This window comes from Haliotis asinina, chromosome 2 (genome assembly GCF_037392515.1).
Source record: "Haliotis asinina isolate JCU_RB_2024 chromosome 2, JCU_Hal_asi_v2, whole genome shotgun sequence".
NCBI classification, from domain to species: Eukaryota; Metazoa; Mollusca; class Gastropoda; order Lepetellida; family Haliotidae; genus Haliotis; species Haliotis asinina.
Window position 1 is genome coordinate 76,732,449 of NC_090281.1, and position 21,365 is coordinate 76,753,813.

At 41.6% G+C, this 21,365-nt stretch overlaps 1 protein-coding gene across 1 annotated transcript in view; it reads left to right on the forward strand.

Annotated features, from left to right (window-relative positions):
- The window catches only part of LOC137274349 (carbonic anhydrase-related protein 10-like), a 105,917-nt gene that overhangs the window by 73,902 nt on the left and 10,650 nt on the right, over positions 1-21,365 (forward strand). The window contains exons 3-4 of the mRNA XM_067807500.1: positions 5,174-5,310; positions 20,109-20,297. Of these exons, the coding sequence (XP_067663601.1) occupies positions 5,174-5,310; positions 20,109-20,297 (326 nt within the window). The remainder of the gene's footprint in view (positions 1-5,173; positions 5,311-20,108; positions 20,298-21,365) is intronic.

A 21,365-nucleotide genomic window follows, 5' to 3' on the forward strand; every position in this document is an offset into this window, starting at 1 on the left:
CTAAATTTGAATAATCTGGAATTGTCAAATATACTGAGAAAAACAAATATGGGATCACAGGAAGATTTCAACGTTCCTTTAATATTTTCTAGTATTCATGACCAGGTTTGAATAGCGCTATGGTGATGAAAACTGGAAAACAACGAAAGAACGTTTAAATTCTCCTGTGATTCTTTATTTTTTTCGTAGATAAGGTTATGGTATCGAAATCAAAGTATATGACATCTCTGAAGGTCCAGTCGTCTATGGTACCAGACTGTGCACATCTAGAGGTGCTTCACAAGGAAACCTATGTTCGTGAGCTTATTGTCCCTGATCGTATTAATATGTTAGACAACACTGTATCACGAAATGGCATGGACCTGCTTCCAGTATTTCAGTATGTTGTAAACGTTTGTCTGTCTGGAGGTTCCTTTTTGGGCGATATGGGATTCGAACCCGGAATCAGAGAATCCTAGAAGCTGTGTAACACGATTCTCTTATAAACTCGACTTCACCATTTGTATCAGCGAGCTTGTTTATACACCGCTTTTAGCAATATTCCAGCAATATCACGGCGGGGACACCAGATATTGACTCTACGCATTGTTCCCATATGGAAAATTGAACACGGGTCTCCTACGTAACGAAGGAACGTTTTAACCACTCGGGTACCCAACCGCTTCAGTTTGTAGCAGTGTTACTGGAGAACTAAAATCACTTTTCTTGGCGTTTACAGAATTCTTATTCTGTCCTGTTATTGTTTGATGATTATAGCAAGTGTCTTGTCAGTACTGTCTGGGATCTCTTTCCACTGCAATGCACGACAGAATGCGCGTACACTAAAAGGATTGGGCACAAATTATCCAACTTAGAAAAGCCCTCTCCCGATCGGTACACTACCGATCAAAGATTGTAGAAATCACAACGTTTTCCAATATTTGACCGCTTCTTTCTTCATATCCTCAATATTTCTAAGCCCTTTTTTTGGTTTATTCTGTCCTTCATTAGCCCCCACAGATTCTCAATAGGGTTCAGATCTGGGCTGTAGCTGGACCAGTCTAAAACATTTTCGTCCGACAACCACTGTTTAAAATGTAGCCTGCAGTGTATATTGGGTCGTTATAATGTTGGTCTAGCCAGTTGTGTTCATGCTGTGTACGTGCCGTTGGAGGTGATCAGAGAAGATGTCCACACATTGTTCCTTTGTCTAATCTCGCGTGAAACTACACAACAGTGTCACTCCACGATATCCCTACCCATAACTGAAATTATTGTGTATGTGTTGGGAGTTGGTAGAAATTTACGACAGGTTATTCAAACAGTTCGGAAAAATCCAGAAAGAACTTTCATCAGAAAAGAAAACATAGGCCTGATCTTGACTTTCGTGAGTCTTCTTGTGCATCTTTCATCAATTGTGAGTTCCGCGCATTTTCACGTAGTCCCAAGGTTTCATTTCTTACCCGAGGACTTCCTCTATTAGTTATCTGATTTTTGACATTCACAACGCTTTTCAATTTTTTCCTTACAATCTATATGACCAAGTTGACGGCGATCTTGTGCTCAATCCAACTCCTGACTGAATATTCTTCTCTGAAGTGTAGACAAAAGAATGGCATATGTACAACTGTTTTGCAGTAGTCATATCCCTTTGAAAATCATCTTGAACCAGCTTTCTTTTCGTTTCTGCTGTCAAGTATGCCATGTCTTCAAAGGTAACCGTCTCCAACACCAGGGGTTATAACTCTTGGTGTAGTAACGTTCGTTTTAAGCCTTTATAGTTATTCCTATGTCAAGTACGTTACTACATAATGTATCACACATTTTAAAATGTGTAGTTTCCCAGAAATGTGTTATTACGCAATATATTCATGACACATCTTTTTAGCAGGATGGAATCACGTCAGTTTGGTGAAGCATAAATTTCCTGATCTTCAGTAACTAGTTCTATATACTGTAGTAGATGACAAATAGGTCGGAGCGTCGTGGTCAGTGCCCAGTTGAGACTTTTGTATATGAAACAGTCAAAGAGTTATAATATGATAAGACATTATTGGGAATTAAAAGAATGTGTTTTTTCGTTTTCATTTTTTTCACTCGTTACTCACTTCTTAAATGTGAATGTTGCCAGAACATAACTCCAGGTTCAAAGACAGTTGAACAGTTAGTATTTTGTCAAGTCACCATGGGCAGCAATGCAGGCTTCAGTGCGGCGGGGCATATTACTGATCAAAGAAGTTAGAAAGTCGTGGTCAGTGCTGGCATAATATCGGACCACCTCATCTTTCATTTCAGCAATATTCGTCTGATGTTTCTAATAACACTTTCCTTTATAAGGCCTCAAACATTTTCTGTTGATTTTAGGTTACAGCTATCTTGGGTTCAAAACAATGCCTGTGAATGCTCGTAACGATGTTTTGGATCGTTGTCCTGCTGGAAACTCCAAAACCTTCCATAGAACAAGTGAGCAGATGGAAGTAAACATCCCTCGTTAATATCTGTGTAACACTCACTGTTCAAATTCTCTTCAAATACACAGAGGGGTATGGCCCCTATCACAGATATATCTCCTCACACGTTAAATTTCGAACTGTACTTCGGTCGCTGATACAAAGTTTTTTCAGTTTGTATGGTCCAGAATTTCAGTGTTTTACGAAACAGCTACACAGAACTTTCACCTGAGAAAATCACATTGTTAAAAATTTAGAATATCAAACCGCCACCTGTCACCGACAGCCAACCTTCAGGTCCTACTTGCGCCTCCCTGGTACTCAAGGCCATACGTATTTCCAATATTTTTCAAAACACGATAAACAGTGGACAAAGGGGTGTCTGTTCGACTTGAAATCACTTTAGCAAATCTGATGGCCTTGTTATGATACTCTAAAATCAACATCATCGTCTCAAAATTATCGAAAGTAAGGATCACTGAAAATGTCGTCTGCTAGCAGATAAACAAAGGGGGGTAACTCTTCATAAACTAATGAAAAAAGAATAACGGAGTTGTTTCTCTCGAAATGAAACCAATAAAACATATGCCGAAAGTTCTCAATAATGTCTGGTCATACTACAGGTGTTTTGTCCACATTATAAGACTTCATCTAGGAAATGCACGACAAGGTAGATCCCCAAGACATCAAATTATGAACTTTGGCTTAATGTAAAAATCGAACATAAAGCTGAAATTGTTAATTGAAGTGAACCAATCTCGCCCATATTCCATTTGGTATAAAAGTAAAATAAAGGCCGAAATATTCTGGACGAATAACTGAAAATTCGTGATGAAATCAGGTTTTCGAGAAAAAGGTAAGCGCATCCTGTCCTCCGGTAGCACAGCCACTCACACTGTTTGCGTAGAACTAAGTCTGTTTTTGTTTGAGGCAGATTAAAGCTCAGGCGAATTTATTTCTTATGCTAAGTAAACTGGAAGCAAATCAAAGTTCAGCGTCAAATATCACCCCATTACTCTCTTTGTTATGAATTAAAACGGAAATATGTTTTATTCATGTCGGAAAATTGGTCCAGTTATAAGAGGTTGTTTATCGATGCATGTAATTATTTCTGAAGAAGTCAGATCTGGACAATGAAGGAAATAAAGAATATGATCTTCAAAACGAAAAAGTTGACCTCTACTAAAGTTATAGCAGCAATGGTATTCCTCCTCTCCTGGAACTCTACATTGCGGTTCCAGGTCCTGGCACGACCAATATTACGTGTCGCGGTCTTTATTAAAACCCTCCCTGCGGGAACAGCCGGTACGGTGGGAGGAGGGAAAGACCGCGGTATTGAACGACTTGCGGGTCTGTAGAGGCGCGAGGAATATATATCATTGCAATCTAATTAGCCACTTTATAATCAGTCGGCCAGGAGGCCAGTGCTCCGCGAGCTGAACATTTCCCCTCCAGTCGGCTTGGATTCTACTGTAATCATGCATTAGAGGGTTGGAACATTGGGGATTTTTTCTTTTTTTAATTAGTTGTAACATCGGTTTGGGCATACTTCAACATTATTGAGAATTGCATTGTTCAGTATGACATCTAGTGATGTCTATTTGTTATCTGTTTGTCATCAACAATAGATATAAGCACTATATAACATGTATGATACGCTAGCTTGTAGGTTACGGTTTAGTTCTTGATTTAAACCAGTTTGGTTGAGACTGTAAGAGCCAATTATGTAGAATCCTCAGGAACAAGAGACGAGGAAAAGATATTGGACCACATAACAGACGATCTGCTGCAAACACATGTATAACATTGATGTTGCTCAGTGGTACCCGGTGACATGATGCTATTCATGGTTCCTCGTTTTAACAAAATCCAAATGTGAAAGGGTTCCGTATACGTACGCAGAGTAAATTATGGGTTTGAATCCTACAATGTGTATGTGCTTTTATCTACTTCAATGATTTATTAATCCAGCTACCAATGACTCATCCACCCAATCTCCAAACATTTCTTCATTTATCTACTGATATCATTTATCATAATCTTTTCCACCGATGCATTTTCTCGCCAGCAACCCATTCAGTTTCTCAGTCTCTCACAGCTTATCAATCCTCGCTTATTCGTATATTTTGTCACAATTTTAGAAAAGCCTCCACCTTAGCAGTATGGCACGCCCCCATCACCTGTTCATCCATTTGGTTGATCAGCACATGTACCAGTAGGCCGCTCACCTGATCCACAGTCTTTCCACAGCCCACAGTCCACAGTCCATAGTCACATATTCATATACCTACCTGTATGTACGCTGTCAGCAACTAACCAAGCAACCCACACACCCAGTGACTCATTCATACAGCCACTCGCCCTTTCGTTCACTTCCGGTCCATTCAGTCAACCAATCAGCCGCAACTCCGTTACGTTCGACGGAGCATGCCGCTCAACACACGATGCAGTCCACCACCCAACACGTACCCCCCCCCCCCCTTCACCCACCCCACCCCACCCCCATCCCCCACCCCCACCCCCTAACTCACCACTACCTAGTTATCTTTTCTGCACAACCGTTATTATTATCAGTGACTCAATCCTTCACTCACTGACTCGCTACAACTGTCCAGTCATGGAGGTCCCCCATCCAGACTAACTATTCAGGCATTCTGACCATCCTTTTGCTCATCACCAGTCATCCAGGAGAAGGTCACACTCTGACCTAGTCACCCACTCACATACCGCGTTTATTGTTCCAGGTCCTGCGTACTGGGGACTCCTGAACATCGACTGGGCGCTGTGCAATAAAGGCAGGAATCAATCTCCGATCAACATTGACCCCAAGACCTTGCTGTTTGACCCCAGCCTTGGGCCAATAGTCATAGAAGGAGACCGAGTAAGTATTGAACATATCGGCACCGTTCCTCAATGTTCTCAAAAGCATGCCGCCTTGTGTGACGTGGTGCCGCTGAGTCCATTTTGTTTGAGTGAGTGAATATACTTTTACACCCAGTATATCAATATTCAAGCACGACGAGAGACACTGGCATTCATTTTCACACTGTACCCACGTGGGGACTCGAACCCTAGTTGTCTGCAGGGCAATCGAAAGTTTTTACCACAAGGATACTCTACGCCCTGCTACCCTACGCCCGCTTTAACTACGCCCGGTTACCCTACGCCCCTCAAACGTTTTCAAGGAATCTGAGCGGTTCACTTTGTGATATATGCTAAACTGTATATGCTACCAAACATCTTTTCCAGCTAACAACAAAAAGCGCCTTGTCTTCTATTTCTTATCGAATTGAGACAACTACTTCCCGATGCCTCGATTAACATAACACAAACCCAGAAGCGATTGCGTATATTTCGTCGTGTTTATCGTCATTCGCATTGATTTCAAATAGACACTGAACACCGGTGTAATAAGCCGACGTACTATTCTTGGTAGCGAATCTTAATACTTCAGGAAGATTGCTCAAGTTCAAATGAACACTATAATACAGGGGATATCAGTAAACATCTCTCTAGTACATAGGCACAGGTACAAATTCAGTTGAACTGAACTATGAAGCACATGGTCAGGGGTATATCTACAGAACTCTGGAACGCAGCTTTGTGCTTAGAAAGAGCCGAGATTGAGAAACCCAAAGCTGTTCTGATCTCTGAATTACTGGGTTAGAGAGACACTTTAAGTGTCTGAAGAACACACGTCAGAGAGAGACGTCATTCGGAGCTCTGATGTACCGGGGTGCAGAGTCACGAAAAGTTGTACAGAGATCTAGGATTTTCATGTCAGAGAGACACATAAAGCTTTGAAGAGCTCCGAAGAACTCCCTAATCAGGGGATAAACATACACAAAACTGTGTACATAACCGGAAAGAACAGAACTGACAGATACAAAAAAACTGTACGTAACTTGAGAGAACAGGGCAATAGAAAAACAAAAGTGTGTACATAACTTGAAAAAATAGGGAAGTAGAACAAACAGAAATGTGTACATAACTTTAAAGAACAGGGTCAAAGATTAAAAAGTTGAAGGTAACTTGGCAGAACAGGGCAATAGAATAATAAGTTTTGACAAAACCTCAAAGAACAGGCTCATATATACAAAACACTTGTAAGTAACGTGAAAGAACATTGCACATTCAAAAAGCCTGAAACAACAATGCAAAAGAGGAACAAGCACTGGTACATAACTTGTAAGAGCGGGGACACAGAGACAAAAAAAATTGCACGGAACTTGAAAGAACAGCACAATAGATAGAACAGCACAGAGAAACATTGAAACAAGAAAGAAGAAGTTGTACATAACTTTAAAGGGTCATAGATGAAAAAGGTTTTATAAACGTCTGAACACTTAGTTGGATTTCTGCGACGAGCAGATCCACTAGTACAGGGACAGGGAGACATAGAAACCGAACAAAGCTCGGTACTCAGGAGGTGGAATTTCTTATGGTTGATTATGATCTTCAGTGCAGAGAGAGTTGAGACGTATGGTCGAATGACGTTTCAAATGCAGGTTTTGAGGTGAAATGTATGGTTGGGCAGAACTCCTGTGTAGTTTGAGAAGTGTTCGGTTTCAGTTAATGGAAACGTTATGTCACACAGAAACATTGAAAGAATACAGCAAAGAAATCCACTTAAGAAACGTGTAACAAAAATTGGAGCCGAGATTGCCTGTGTCCCCAGAGAAATGAATAACAATTACCAATGACAAAATGACAAATACCGTGACAGTATTTTAAAAAATACTCTCCCGACGTATCCACCAGTATCCCTCGAGGGCGGTATTAGAGGACACTAAGACAATGCTCTCTACAGGCGTTGTCAACAGGGATGGTAAATCCATTCAACTTCTTAAACGTTTTCTTCATCCGTGGGGCTTTGGGTTGGAAAGTTAGAGGCAAATGCATCTATTCTTTGATGCATTACAAGCAATCAGATTAATCTCCAGATTTCTCAGTAAAACATGCGAATCGTAAGTCCTAATGGATTCGTGTCTTGGGGATATTCCTATAAATATTGCATCTACTCCAGGATCTGAGGATGTGGATGGGGAGCAAGATGGCGTGATCTAAAGGGCCATGGTAGCATGCTGTTCAAGACTAGCACCTCCGCTAAGGGAGAGCTACAGGGGACGTTCGTTATGTGTTACTGGTATGATGGGTGTTCAGCTGGAGAAACTACAGTGAGGCGTATACATGTTGAACTGAAGCAAGTGGGTGTGGGTTTGGGGCAGGGGGGTCAAAAGGAAGGCGTATGTAACAGGGACTGCTATTGGAGACGTTAGGTTATTAGGATTGCTGTTTGGTCTCTTCAGTATCAGGGAATGCTTCGATAAATCATCCTTATTGAAACTAGTAGTAGGGTCCTTCCGAGTGAGGGCCTGTTTGAACGGATGTTATATATCAGAGACTGTTTATAAGGGTTATTTTGTTGTATTCGTGAATGCAGTAGAGGCGCTTTGCCCGAGGAACTGCAGTAAGGGGAGCTCTGTATAGGGAGCTGCAGTAAGGAGCACTGTATGGGGAATTGGTGTAAGGGACGCTCTGTATGAGGGACTGGTGTTAGGTGCTCTTCAGATGGAGAACCGCTGTAAGGGACCTCGTGTATGGGGAAACATTTACTGATGTTAGGACAGGTCTGTATGGGGAACTGCTGTTCGGGGCGCTATGTATGGGGACCAGGTCTCAGGGGCGCCATTTTGGGGGAACTGCAGCTGAATGTGGAACTGCTATAAAGGCTGTACTTAATGAAAAACTGGTGTAAGGACACCTCTGTATGTGGAACTGCTGTAAGTGGCGTTTGATACGGGGAACTGTTGGAAAGAGAGCGAAGTATCAGAAATTGCCCTAAGGGCCATAAAGGGTCGCTTAATGAGAAACTGTTAAAGGGGAACCCTGATGCGTACTGTATAAATCACACTCATTCTGTCCAAAAACTCACACCCAAGTCTCAATTTGTAATCCTGTGTACATTCTAAATCCACAATACATCAACTACTTGCCGCCATCTACAGCAAATTCCCCGCTTGTCATCTTGTGTACATTCTAAATCCATAATACATCAACTCCTTGCCTACACGCACAGCAAATTCCCCGCTTGTCATCTTGTGTACATTCTACATTCACAATACATCAACTCCTTGCCACCACCCACAGCAAACTCCCCGCTTGTCATCTTGTGTACATTCTACATTCACAATACATCAACTCCTTGCCACCACCCACAGCAAACTCCCCGCTTGTCATCTTGTGTACATTCTACATTCACAATACGTCAACTCCTTGCCTACACCCACAGCAAACTCCCCGCTTGTCATCTTGTGTACATTCTACATTCACAATACATCAACTCCTTGCCACCACCCACAGCAAACTCCCCGCTTGTCATCTTGTGTACATTCTACATTCACAATACGTCAACTCCTTGCCTACACCCACAGCAAACTCCCCGCTTGTCATCTTGTGTACATTCTACATTCACAATACATCAACTCCTTGCCACCACCCACAGCAAACTCCCCGTTTGTCATCTTGTGTACATTCTACATTCACAATACATCAACTCCTTGCCACCACCCACAGCAAACTCCCCGTTTGTCATCTTGTGTACATTCTACATTCACAATACGTCAACTCCTTGCCTACACCCACAGCAAACTCCCCGCTTGTCATCTTGTGTACATTCTACATTCACAATACATCAACTCCTTGCCACCACCCACAGCAAACTCCCCGTTTGCCCACGTGAGTACGTCCTAAACCCACCAATACATCAATTCCTTGCCACCACCCACAACGAAATCCCAGATTGTCCTATTGGGTACGACCAAGGCTTAAGCCCGCATACGTCAACTCCCTTGTCACAGCTCTTGAACAACCCGTGTCTCCTTTACTAGCCTTATCGACGCCCCTCTCCCCACCACGAACCATCCCGCCATCTCCCCAATTCCTTCAGTCACCTCCCCGTGCAGCAGACGTGACTGGAATACCTATATCTGCAGCTGCTGTCGCGCCTCACATCAGAGGTGAAGTGCACAGCACTAACAAGGGGCATGCTGTCAGCAGAAGGAAGATTGGTCTCGGGTTGAAATAGGTATACACGTTCCAGTTCTGATGTTTACTCTGTAGAGGCACCCTGAGTGATTTCATTAATGTTTTATGTGACAACTCACGGAGACCGCTGACCCAAACACGGCACCGAACATTTTAATCGAACAAACCGTGTTCCCCCGATCTATATGCTTTGGATACCCCGCCATTTTGTCATTAATGTAATTGCTTCACGTTCAATTGACCGTGGCCGAGATAACATTGGTTGGTATCATGTACCGCGCGTCAGTCTCATCCCGACTGATTCATAAACAGCAGCTCAAGTCAGCCGTGATCGTAGTCATATGACGACAACCTCAACACTCCGGGATTATATTTACATACTGTGTGTGTGGCGATAGCTAGAGCGTAGAACCAACAAATCTATAAGCATCATGTCAAAGCTTCTGATTCGATGAGATAGTAGAAATACAACGATTCTTATGCTTGGTAAAACATGGGCATAATGATGAAGTTATGTTTATACAATTCCCAGTTCGAAACACATGTTCGGGTGGATCATTGATGTATCAGAATTTTTCGATGCATGTAATAGCCTCCTCGTTTTCATATCGGGACGGTGCGGTAGCCTAGTGGTTAAAGCGTTCGCCCGTGACGCCGAAGGCCCGGGTTCGATTCCCCACACTGGTACATTGAGTGAATCCCATTACCGGTGTCTCCCGCCATGATGTTTGTGGAATATTGCTAAAAGCGGCATAACTATACTCACTCACTATAGCATACATGTTGTCTTACTTAAGGTAACATCTCTTTACCTCCCTTGGCATTACCAGTTTCAGCTGGTCACGGATTTCATCAGAAGAAACTGACACTCAGATCGTTTCAGGAATTAGGAAATCGACGCATGTTGTTTGATAACGATCTTAATTACCATTTCTATATGTTGACATATTAGGCACCGAGATTGATGTTAGAATTTCGGCAATGTATAGTGGATATAAGGGCTCTTTAACCACAATAAGGCTCTTGGTTGAGGAAGTCTTTTATAGCTCCTCAACTCTTGTTAAAGATAATCCGTACGAGAAACCTTTGATTTCTGTTAGCTCTGTTAATGCTTCTAGGTTTGTCGGCACCATTCCCGATTTCGGTTGGTTTACCAACCACGTATATATCTAAGACATGTAATATTTCGGTCTTCATCTCATGTTCAGGGGTAGCAGAGTTGTTAGAGTGCTCATGACGTCAATGACTAGGGTTCGATTCCCAACACGAGTATATTGTGTGATGCCCATATTAAGTGTATCCCGCCGTGATATCGCAGGATGTTCCTGTGGAAAACCATACTCACTCACTCTTACCCAACTGAAATACATTTGAAAGAGGCTCCATCTCGCTCAAAATACCAATATCGGTAAAGCAAACACTAGATGTGTACCGAGTCGTCTCAGAAAAAAAATATTTACTTGGAAATGTATGTTTTAGTAGTATTCTTTGATTCAGTTATTTGCCTGATCTCTTCTTCAACACATACTACTGCATGACATTTTAACACACTCATATAGCGTCAACGTAGCACTTAATCGGTAGTAATAAAACAAATGCTATTTCGTCCGAGATGGTTTTATCGTTCCAGGAAAAGAAATTTAGTTTTTTATGAGATAAAGGGCGAGAGAAAGCCCACGTGAAAACACGCCAACGACTATAAGGACCATTTTCTTTTGCAGTCAAACACTGTATGCCTTCCTGTCAGCGATTTTGTCCAGATAAAAATCCCGTCTTGATTCACGGATGAGTTATCGTTCCTGTTCGGCACCCTACTAAGGCTCGTTCATCAACAAAGTCTTGAAGTTAAGCATTTGAAACTGTAGACTGGCCCATGACATCAGACTAGCTTAATAAAACATTGATGTTGCATCTTAGCTTGCGTGCCACATGCGAATCTAGAACCAGTACTTCCCTAGTCTCGCTCATTCTCGTGGATGAAGAGAGGCTCCAACGAGAATTAGACACTCCTCGTCTAACACTCATCGTTCAGGTTTAGGTGACAAAAACAGCTTTTGAAAAAAGGTAACACCATGGTGAAGTTTTCAACGAGTATTTGTAGTCTATACCTTCTCAATCCCTACACCCATTAGGCGTGATATATTTTACTTTGAAAGAACTGTCTAAAAGCACAAAAAACCCTAACGTAATTACCTTTGTTACTTTGAAGAAATGTGTATGGGTTAGAGCGCCTTCACCATTTACATGTCCACCGTGCAGCTCGTCATGTACGACAGCACAAGGTCTGGTGGAAAACCTTTGATCTTCAGAGGATCCCCCTACTACTGCTATTACCCTCCTCCGGCTGACAAAAAAAGACTTGGACCCTTTTGCTTAATTACATATCAGTAGAGGTCAAAAGCAGTTGTCCGTCTTAACTATCGGTGTAAGGTCACTCGTGTCACGACAGATATGATTAGGGTAGTTGCGGTGATTAAGCGAAAGGCTTGTTTATAGTCAGGTTAATGAGGCTTAACGTCGGGTCTGAAATTATTGCTCTTTTACAGGAACGTGCGCGTCTGTGTGTGCCTGCTCTTACAGGCTGTATAAATTTCTTTTATAGTGATAATCTACTCAGATACCTTTCCCCAATTTAGCAAGGATTCTCTTCTCAGACACATTATGCTGATTTCTATAAGACCAGTTTTTGTTTATTCCCGTTGAAACCCTGCACTCAGCGGCAAGGGCCTTATGACGTCCTTGGATTGCCTGCCAACCATCCGATATCTGGACAGACCATATATCCTTTAGACCACGTGAGTGGTATCTTGCTGATGTTGTCAACAGTATGTCGGTCCTCTCGTGAAGTGTAAATATGTAGGTATATTTTTGTTCTGCGTTATACCTTTATAGTCTGCAATGTTACATGGACACCTCTGATCGATTTGAAATACGCTGACACCTCGTTTATTCGAACTTAATTATTTCTTCCAAGAGAATGTTACGGTAACCTTTAAACTAGGGCAGAATCACTACCAACACTTATAGTCGAAATCTATAACAGGATGTTGTAGTTTGATATATGTGCTTCGTTGGGTTCGTCACCTAAATACTATCTATGCTAATGATAATCCTGCTAACTCGAAATATGGCTTAAGTCGATGAAAGTGTTTGGCCTCGTTGGTCCGCTTACAAACAGTGTGTACTGAGTTTATTTCAACTCGATGAATTATTGTTTAAGCTGATGGCCCTATATCGTTGAAGGCAATGCTATATCTATCTAGCCGGCGCATATCACCGGATGTCATAGTCAAACAACACATGTTTGGCGAGTTTAACAGGATGCTGAAATAAAACTAATCACACATAGTGTTAGCCTACAACGACATGTGCAAGACGTGCAACGGTCATATATTTCTCTTTATTCCGTGAACCACGTCAACGACATCGACGCCATAATGTGTAGGCGGTAACCGCGTACCTAATAACAACCTCAGGTAAAACCAGGTGTCATTTCATGCGTTCATGAAACCTGCACATTGAACATATCATAATTCATAATAACGTGTGCCACGATAAGGCTGTTAATTGATATTAAAACACACGAAATGATGTGGGTCTTTGACATTTACCACGTTCTGTTTTTAACCCCTGGGTACGATAAATAATCCTAATATCAACGATCCCGTTTCATAAAGCTATCGTATCGCTACGACTCTTGTCATATCTGTTCCCTTAACGTAGACACATGACGTCATAGACATCCATTCGCAGGGCAAAGTCTGCACAGCGATGTATCACCGCTGGGCAACTGTTGGTTCGAATCCAAGATTCCTTCAAGGTTTGCTCATCAGTGGTGTGTCCGCACCGTTTAGGTGGTCATCGGTGTCAACAAGGTGGTCACTCATCCGACGCCCAGAAACATACCCGACACAACATTGTGTCAGTCCGCGCAGAAACATGTGCTCAGCCCATCCTGAGGACAATTCCAAGAGGACAATTCTAAGATATACGTACGCACTGAGTTGTGACGTGCCATGTTCCCTCAAGTCAGACACGTACTGCACGCATCATGAGCTTTCTTCAAACAGTAATTAAAACTTAATGTTCTTGTAACATATCAGGAAGAGTCACTTTCAATATCATTATCAATAGAATACGAGATTAGAGTCCAAAGAGATCAGCGAGTGTCCTCATTAGCATCCTTCTCCCATACATCATCCGACGCAGCAATGCCTAATTCACTTCGCTTCCCTTTACGTCAATAATTCATTTGTCGCAAAAAGTTGACCGTTTTGTCGAAGGTTATTCGGTATTAAGCGTTTCTTCCAGAGTCATATTTCATGAGACAATGTCGTCTAGGTTGTTGCGTGCAGAAACCTTTACAGGAGATATTTGTTTCTCCCAGGTGTCCAGCGACATTCATTTCCCCACAGACAAGTAAATTAGTAAACACTATTCTTGAGTGCGATCAGTGATGTTGTTTATCAGTCATTAAACCAGTCTTTTGATAAACTTTCAGAACTACAAACAACTCATCACTAAGTAACACGTCGTTACAAGACGTTCAGAAGAAATGCTTTATAAAGTTTGAATTTTTTTGTAGCCTTGGATATCAACTTAAAATTGTGCACTGTATACCAGCCCATGATAGAATTGGCCTTGAGCCACCAATACATGTCGTAAGAGGGTATTAAAGAAACCGTTGATCACTGAATTGTCTGGTCCAGACAGATAATTTTAGCGACCGTCTATATAGTTGGAACATAGTCCGATACAAAAACATGTCATGTTTATTTTTGCTGGATATTTTTACAGAAGTTGTAAAAGGATTTTGACATTAAAGTTTCAATCAAGCTTCAAAAGTGCTTTGTGACGGTTGTTGCATCTATTTTCCAATTGTTTAAAGTCTACCTGACTGGTCATGGTTTTAAGCCGCTTTTTGCAGTATCACAATAACTTCACATTAGAGTGTCACACATCCTATCCATGTGGAGAATCAAACCCGGGTCTTCGTTATGACGAGTCAGCGCCTTAACCGTTAGGTTTCCCTGTCACCTGAATTGAAGAAACACAAACTCAAAATAATATTTCATCATGTAAATAACATTATAAGTACTATTTTTTCTCTTTATGAAAACGCATGCACGGTCTGTCCGCCAAACATAATGCAGTGCTGCAATGTGTAATTGGCTATAAATTCGTCAAGTACCTACAGAAGTGCTTCCGAAATTCCACAATGGTTCACTCGTGGCCCTAAAATCAATACTCTCACATTTTGATGAATCCTTTTGAAGGGAAATTACTTGTGACTGTAAATTTCTGTTATATTCCACATCAAAATGGTTAATATTGAAGGACTGGCATTTAGATGTAAAAAAAAAACGAGGGGACACATTATACTATTTTGCGCCGGTACTTTCATTGAATTGAATTGGAAATGTTTATGGGAACAGTCAGACCGAGGTGAATTTTCTGGAATCTAAGGTAACTATGGCAACAAAGCCAGAGTCTAGCTTTGGGATTCAGTACAATACATAATACATTGCCAGTGTCTTAGCATTCGGTTTCAGTGAACAAAAGAAGACGTTTTCCCTACCGAGGCACCGCTCGCAAGCTTTGATCCTAAAATCTTTCAAGGTTGTTTCAACGTTCCCTTAGTTAAACCAACATGCTAGAAACGATACAGGCTGTTGTTGTTAGTACTGAAGTTCTATAATACATCCAGTCAAGGAGAAACAATGATATTGTTGTTTTACGAAACAATTCATCACCTCGGTATGTTGAAGAAAATTCAATGATTTTTATGAAACAATTCAATCAATGTTTTGGTTTGTGCCACAATCTTCTACTGTAGTATTATGAAACAATTCCAACATTTAGTGTTAAGAAGATACCCAGTGTTGCTTTATGACACAATACAACCCTTTAGCATGAAGAAGATACCCAGTGTTGCTTCATGACACAGTTCAACCCTTTAGCATGAAGAAGATACCCAGTGTTGCATTATGACACAGTTCAGTCCTTTAGCACGAAGAAGATACCCAGTGTTGCTTTATGACATAATTCAACCCTTTAGCATGAAGAAGATACCCAGTGTTGCTTTATGACACAATTCAACCCTTAAGCACGAAGAAGATACCCAGTGTTGTTTTATGACACAATTCAACCCTTTAGCATGAAGAAGATATCCAGTGCTGTTTTATGAAACAATTCAACCCTTTAGCATGAAGAAGATACCCAGTGCTGTTTTATATTAATAATAACACTTCAACCTGTTGGCGTTCGGCACAAACTGTTCTTTTTATGCAACAACTCAACCCTGTACTTTTGTTTTCTGAAGCAAATCAACCTTTTGGCATGCAGAAGAATATATCTATTATTGTGTCATGCCACAATACAAGCCTTTGGTATGTGCAAAAATATTAAATGTTGCTTTGTGTACCAATTCAACCCTTTATCATGTAGTATATATTCTTATTTAACAACTCAACCATTTGAATTGTGCAATATATATCCGCAAGAATCATTAACGAGATTTGGATTTGTGTTCTCAACAAATAAATCCGAAACTATCCTGCTGGCAGCTTGAGTAGTCCCTACAGTATACAACTGTAATTTATCTGCGGAAACTATCTTTACTACTAACACCACATAACGGTATCACAGAGGACTGCAACTGTTCCAACCGTCCACGGGGACGGGCGACGGTGATAACTTCAAACTGCGTGGCAGTTCTATAAGCCTATACATTTGTTCTGATTTCCCCCGTGGGCGCATAAACAAGTCCAGCCCTGGAGGCCGACAGCGCAGGATATACTACAGGCTGTATGTTATTCGGAATAAAGACCTTGAAAACAAACACCTTATAACAATTGATCAGACAAAGGGGATTTGACTTTGAGATGTTTTTCTCCAGCCGCTAACAGCATCAGCCTCTAGACGAAATCCCCTTGTTCTTCTTCTCATGCCGTTCATATTGCTTTGTGTCGGAGTACTGATCCATTTTGAAACTTTGTATTTGATAAGTTACTTTAGTATTGTTGTTATCGATACTGTGCCAAGGAGATGGAGACTTGGATATCATTCCCCAATATGCTGGATGGCGTAGAAGACGGTGAATTTAATTGAAAAAGAAAATGAACCTGCTAAAACACATATTAAGCATTTTTGTTTTACATTTTTGTCCTCAGGGAGAATTGGTTTCGATTTGTTCCCGTAGTTGTTGTCGTAAGCCATCGACCGTCTTCGGTTCTCGGCTGGAAAAACGGCAATAGAGTTACATATCTCCACATTGGCTAAACTAGGTATATTGTCAGCTGCTAAATGAAGTTTTGTTTTACAATTTTCCTAAATAGTGGTAAAAGCGCCTAGCGTGTTTAGAAAAGAAGACAAAATTGATTCTAGCTTTACTTTTAGCCCAACTTGCTTCGATCGCGCTCATGGTGTATGCTCTGACACATCTAGTGAGTGAGTGTGTATATAACCGCTTTCAGTATTAATCCGATATGTAATTAGTTTATAGATGCTGACAGGATTGGCTATACATCTGTGAGATAATAGTTGATTTCAGCCGCCCAAGCCAAGTCGAACCAAACCTAGACTTCTGACAGTGAGTGAGTTTACAGATATTTTGTTAAACACTATACCTACGACATTACGACAGGGACGCCTGAAATAGTATTTACTCATAATATTCGTGGGCGGATGGTGTGACAAGCGAATGCTTGAACCACACCGTCTCCCCAACCACACCATTGCTGACTGATCCGGGTTAGAATTGATCTTCAGTAACCCATACATGTAATATGAGATCGGAATCGGGTGGTCAGGCTCGCTGACATAAATGTTTCTTAGTATCGTTACCAGTAGATCAATCACTAGAGTGTCTGATTCAGACTGCTTCCGTACAGACTGCAGGCATACAGCTGTAAAAGTGTAGTGTGTAGCTTTAAACACCCAGCAAACATGATATTCCCTCAGCAAAACATATAAAACTTATATGCCCTGCCATATTCCATGTGCTCCTGGGCGAGTCAATAAATATCACAAGTACCTCATATTTGTCATAGGAGCGGAACTGTTACTGGTGAAACTAGTAACAGTTCGACAGAATTGGAAAGCCACTGTGCTCAGTGGCATGGATAGTTGTTGTCCCTTCCCATTCATCGGTTCGCTTGGTCCACGATGAGGCCGAGACACGTTGATGTATGATTTGCCCTCGCATGAGTGAGAGAGTTTAGTTTTACGTCGCACTCAGCAATACTCAAGCTATATGGCGGTGGTCTGAATAGTCTAGAACTGTGATCAGCAGCATGAGCATCGATCTACGCAACTGTGCTAAGATGACAGGTGTGAACCAAGTGACCAAGCTTGATCACCCGATCCCGTCAGCGGCCTCTTACAACAAGCATGGGTTTACTGAACATCACGTCTGACCCAGATGATCACGGGTGCTTCACGTGAATCTGATGCCGGAGTTCTGTAAATGTATTCCAAGGGGACCTCATCGAGTGTTAGTTTTAATAAATTTGGGATTTAACTCACTAACAATATATGCTCATAAATGCACACTGAATGGCATAAATCCGGTTTGAAGCAAAACAAGACACACACTACACACCTACCCTGATACAGCCCAGGGTCAAGTGGTGGTCAGCGTCTTTCCTAATATCGCACGGTCCCTAGTTCAATCCAAGACCTTGCCTGGGACATATAGTATTCCCAGAAATTATTGAGAATCATGTTGCGTCATGTAACTCATTACGTTTATTAACTTCTGGCGTTTTACTTACATAAACATGTTAAAACACCATCCTTTTACAGTCTCAGTCTTGTTTTAGTACTTTGTTAGACCTCCTCGCTCAGCAATGCATGCCTGGGCACACTACCCATCAAAGTTTGTAGGTCATCGTGTGACAGGGTATCCCAATATTGGACCACCTCGGCCTTCATATCTTCAATATTTCTCAGTCCCTTTTGATTTATTCTGTCCTTGATGACTCCCCACACATTCTCAATTGGGTTTAGGTCTGGGCTGTAACAGGGCCAGTCTAAATTTGAACATTTTCGCCCGACAACCACTGTTTTGTGTAGCGCGCAGTGTGTTTTGGGTCATTATCATGCTGGAAAATCCAATCATCTTCATACAATGTTTGTGCTGTCGGAAGAAGGTGACCATTTAGAATGTCAACGTATCTTTCTTTTGTCAAGTTTCCCGTGAAAACACACAATGGCGTCACTCCGCGAGCCGATATGCCACCCCACATGTGAAACTTCGGGCTATGTTTTGGTCGCTGGTAGATAGGTTTGACAGTATCTTTGGTCCAAATTTTCACACAATTAGGGAAAAGCCAAACAGAACTTTCATTCGAAAAGAAAACATTATCCCAATCTTGATTTTCATGAGCCCGACACCAGTTTAAACGTTTTTCCTTTTGTGCATCTTTCATCAACGGCGAGGGAATTCCACGTTTTTTCACCCAATTAAGTCTCTGTAATTCCTGCCTAACTGTTTCATTGCATACCTGAGAACTTCCTCTGCTAATCATTTCATTTTTGATGTTCTCAACACTTTTCAATTTGCCCCTACTCACAATCTGCCCAAGTCTTCGGCGATCCACAACACTGAATTTCCTAGGCCGACCTGCCCCTGCTTTGTGCTCCATCCCGGTTCCTGTTTGAATATTCTTCAAAGTTCTGTATACTGTAGACAGAGGAATACCATGTCTACAAGCTAACACTTTAGCATCAGCCTCACCCCTTTCAAAATCATCTAGAATGAGCTTTCTTTTCTCCCTTGCTGTAAATTCTGCCATGTCAACACAGGAAGCCGTCTGCTCAGACAAGGGAGATTGCTTAGTGCATAGTGAAAGCCCTTTTTCCAATCTTAGCATCATTAGAAAAAAACAAAGATTTTCTCAATGATTTCTGGGAACACTGTATATTTAAGGGGCTAAAACGAGGAGTGATCGGATCGGGATCAGGAATCTGTGTTAAACGGGGGCATGTATGTCAGCGGTATCTAGAAAAAAACTGGCATTAGCGCGACCGATACAAGCACATATACCCGCGTCCCTATGTCAGTGCAAAACCACTGAGACGTTAGATCCCATTTAACCTCACCTCAGCAAGAAATGTTGCCATGACATAGCTAGACGTAGCCTGCATTAAACAAAGGTGGAACACGCAGCAAGAACATAGCGCTCGCCACGAGTCTTCTTTCTTTCATCCGCTAGTGAGTTAATTAGTTTTACGCCGTTTAGCAATGCTCCATGTTCCAGCAATATCATAGTGGGGGACACCAGAAATAGGCGTCACACATTGTACACATATGAGGAATCGAATCTGGATCTTCGACGTGAAGACGAAAAATAACCACTAGGCTACCCCACCGCTCATTAAACTAGCTATCGTACTTCCACTAACACTGTCTTTGGAAATGGAATCTGGCACATTTTCAGTGAATCTAAATTGACCTGTTAATGGTAATTAAAATATTATATCAAATTATTATTACGTGTAATTAAAAAATCAAAATCGGTTGATCCGGGTGCAGTCGGGCAAGTTAAACTCATCTTGAGCTCAGATACGCCAAAGAGTCAAAGCCACAGGCATGGCGAAGAAAATAATGAATTATTATTATTGTAACAGATACATGGTTACCTGTTCAACAACGGCCACGATATTACACTGAAGGTCGCCAACAACTCTTACAAGGTCAACGTGACGGAGGGCCCGCTGTCCTACAAGTACGTGGTCCAGCAAATCCGGGTACACTTCCACACAGAGGATGAACTCGGTTCAGAACACACAATCGATGGCAAATCCTTTCCAGCTGAGGTAAGTCCTTCTACATCGCTAGATAGAACCGTTTAAGACGATTCTGACGGTATTTACTGCCTAGGGTGATGTTTTTGTTGAAACGTATTGACAGATAATTGACATAAGAGAATATCCTACAATAGATATCCAGGTTATACCTCGTGGGAACTATTTGGTGGACTCACAGGTCAAGGTCAGTGTGAGAGTAATTGCTGATGAGAATGTGGTGTCACATCTCACCGTCCTACGGATGCTCTGACTGAATACCTGGTGTCCGTTCCTTCACGAGTCATTATTTATTTGATCGGCTCGTATTTCAGGTTCTTTAATCTGGTTCCTGAAGAAATTTTACATGATTATATCATATAGATATATATTGTTTCTCTGTGTTCCTGCTGTGGAAGAGAACAAACTCGTTGAGATCAAAACAGTCGACACGGGACATCGACACAGCACTCTTCAGGTGGCAACCTCTGTATCAAGCTGTCAGACAAGGGGATGATTTCGATTTTCCAATCGCGAATTTTCCTTCATGTCGAGCAATATCCCATCAGCTCTGGCTCATGGCGTGTACATTTCCCAGACGCTTTGGTGCTTTAGAGTATGTACATTTTTTAAAGAAATTACCTGGCATTAAGTCAAAGCTTCGCATTGAGTGTTCTCTTTATAACATTCCAGAACTTTCATGGTAAATGTCTACAGGAACTAACCAGTATGTCTTTTGTCAACACGATTCATGGTGACATAGTGTAACGTTTGTACTGAGACTTTGCACCTAACCTACTCACTGGCATTTGTTTTGAGTGTGGCCTGTCATGTTCGGAGACGTGGCAGGTAATCTGACAACGTTCACTGGATCAATAGCCATGATGTCAATCACTGTATTTCCTCGTCTAGGTTCTATTATTTACAGGCCACCTTCATATATACTCATGGTCATTGCTTTGATTGAACCAGTACTAAAGTACATGTATGTAGAGGTGACTACCATATTCAGCGTGGGTATATAAGATGTATTTCTGGATGGTTCGCTTGCGAAAAACCATAGTTCTTTGTCACATAGTTTTGTCACGCTCTGTAACAAGT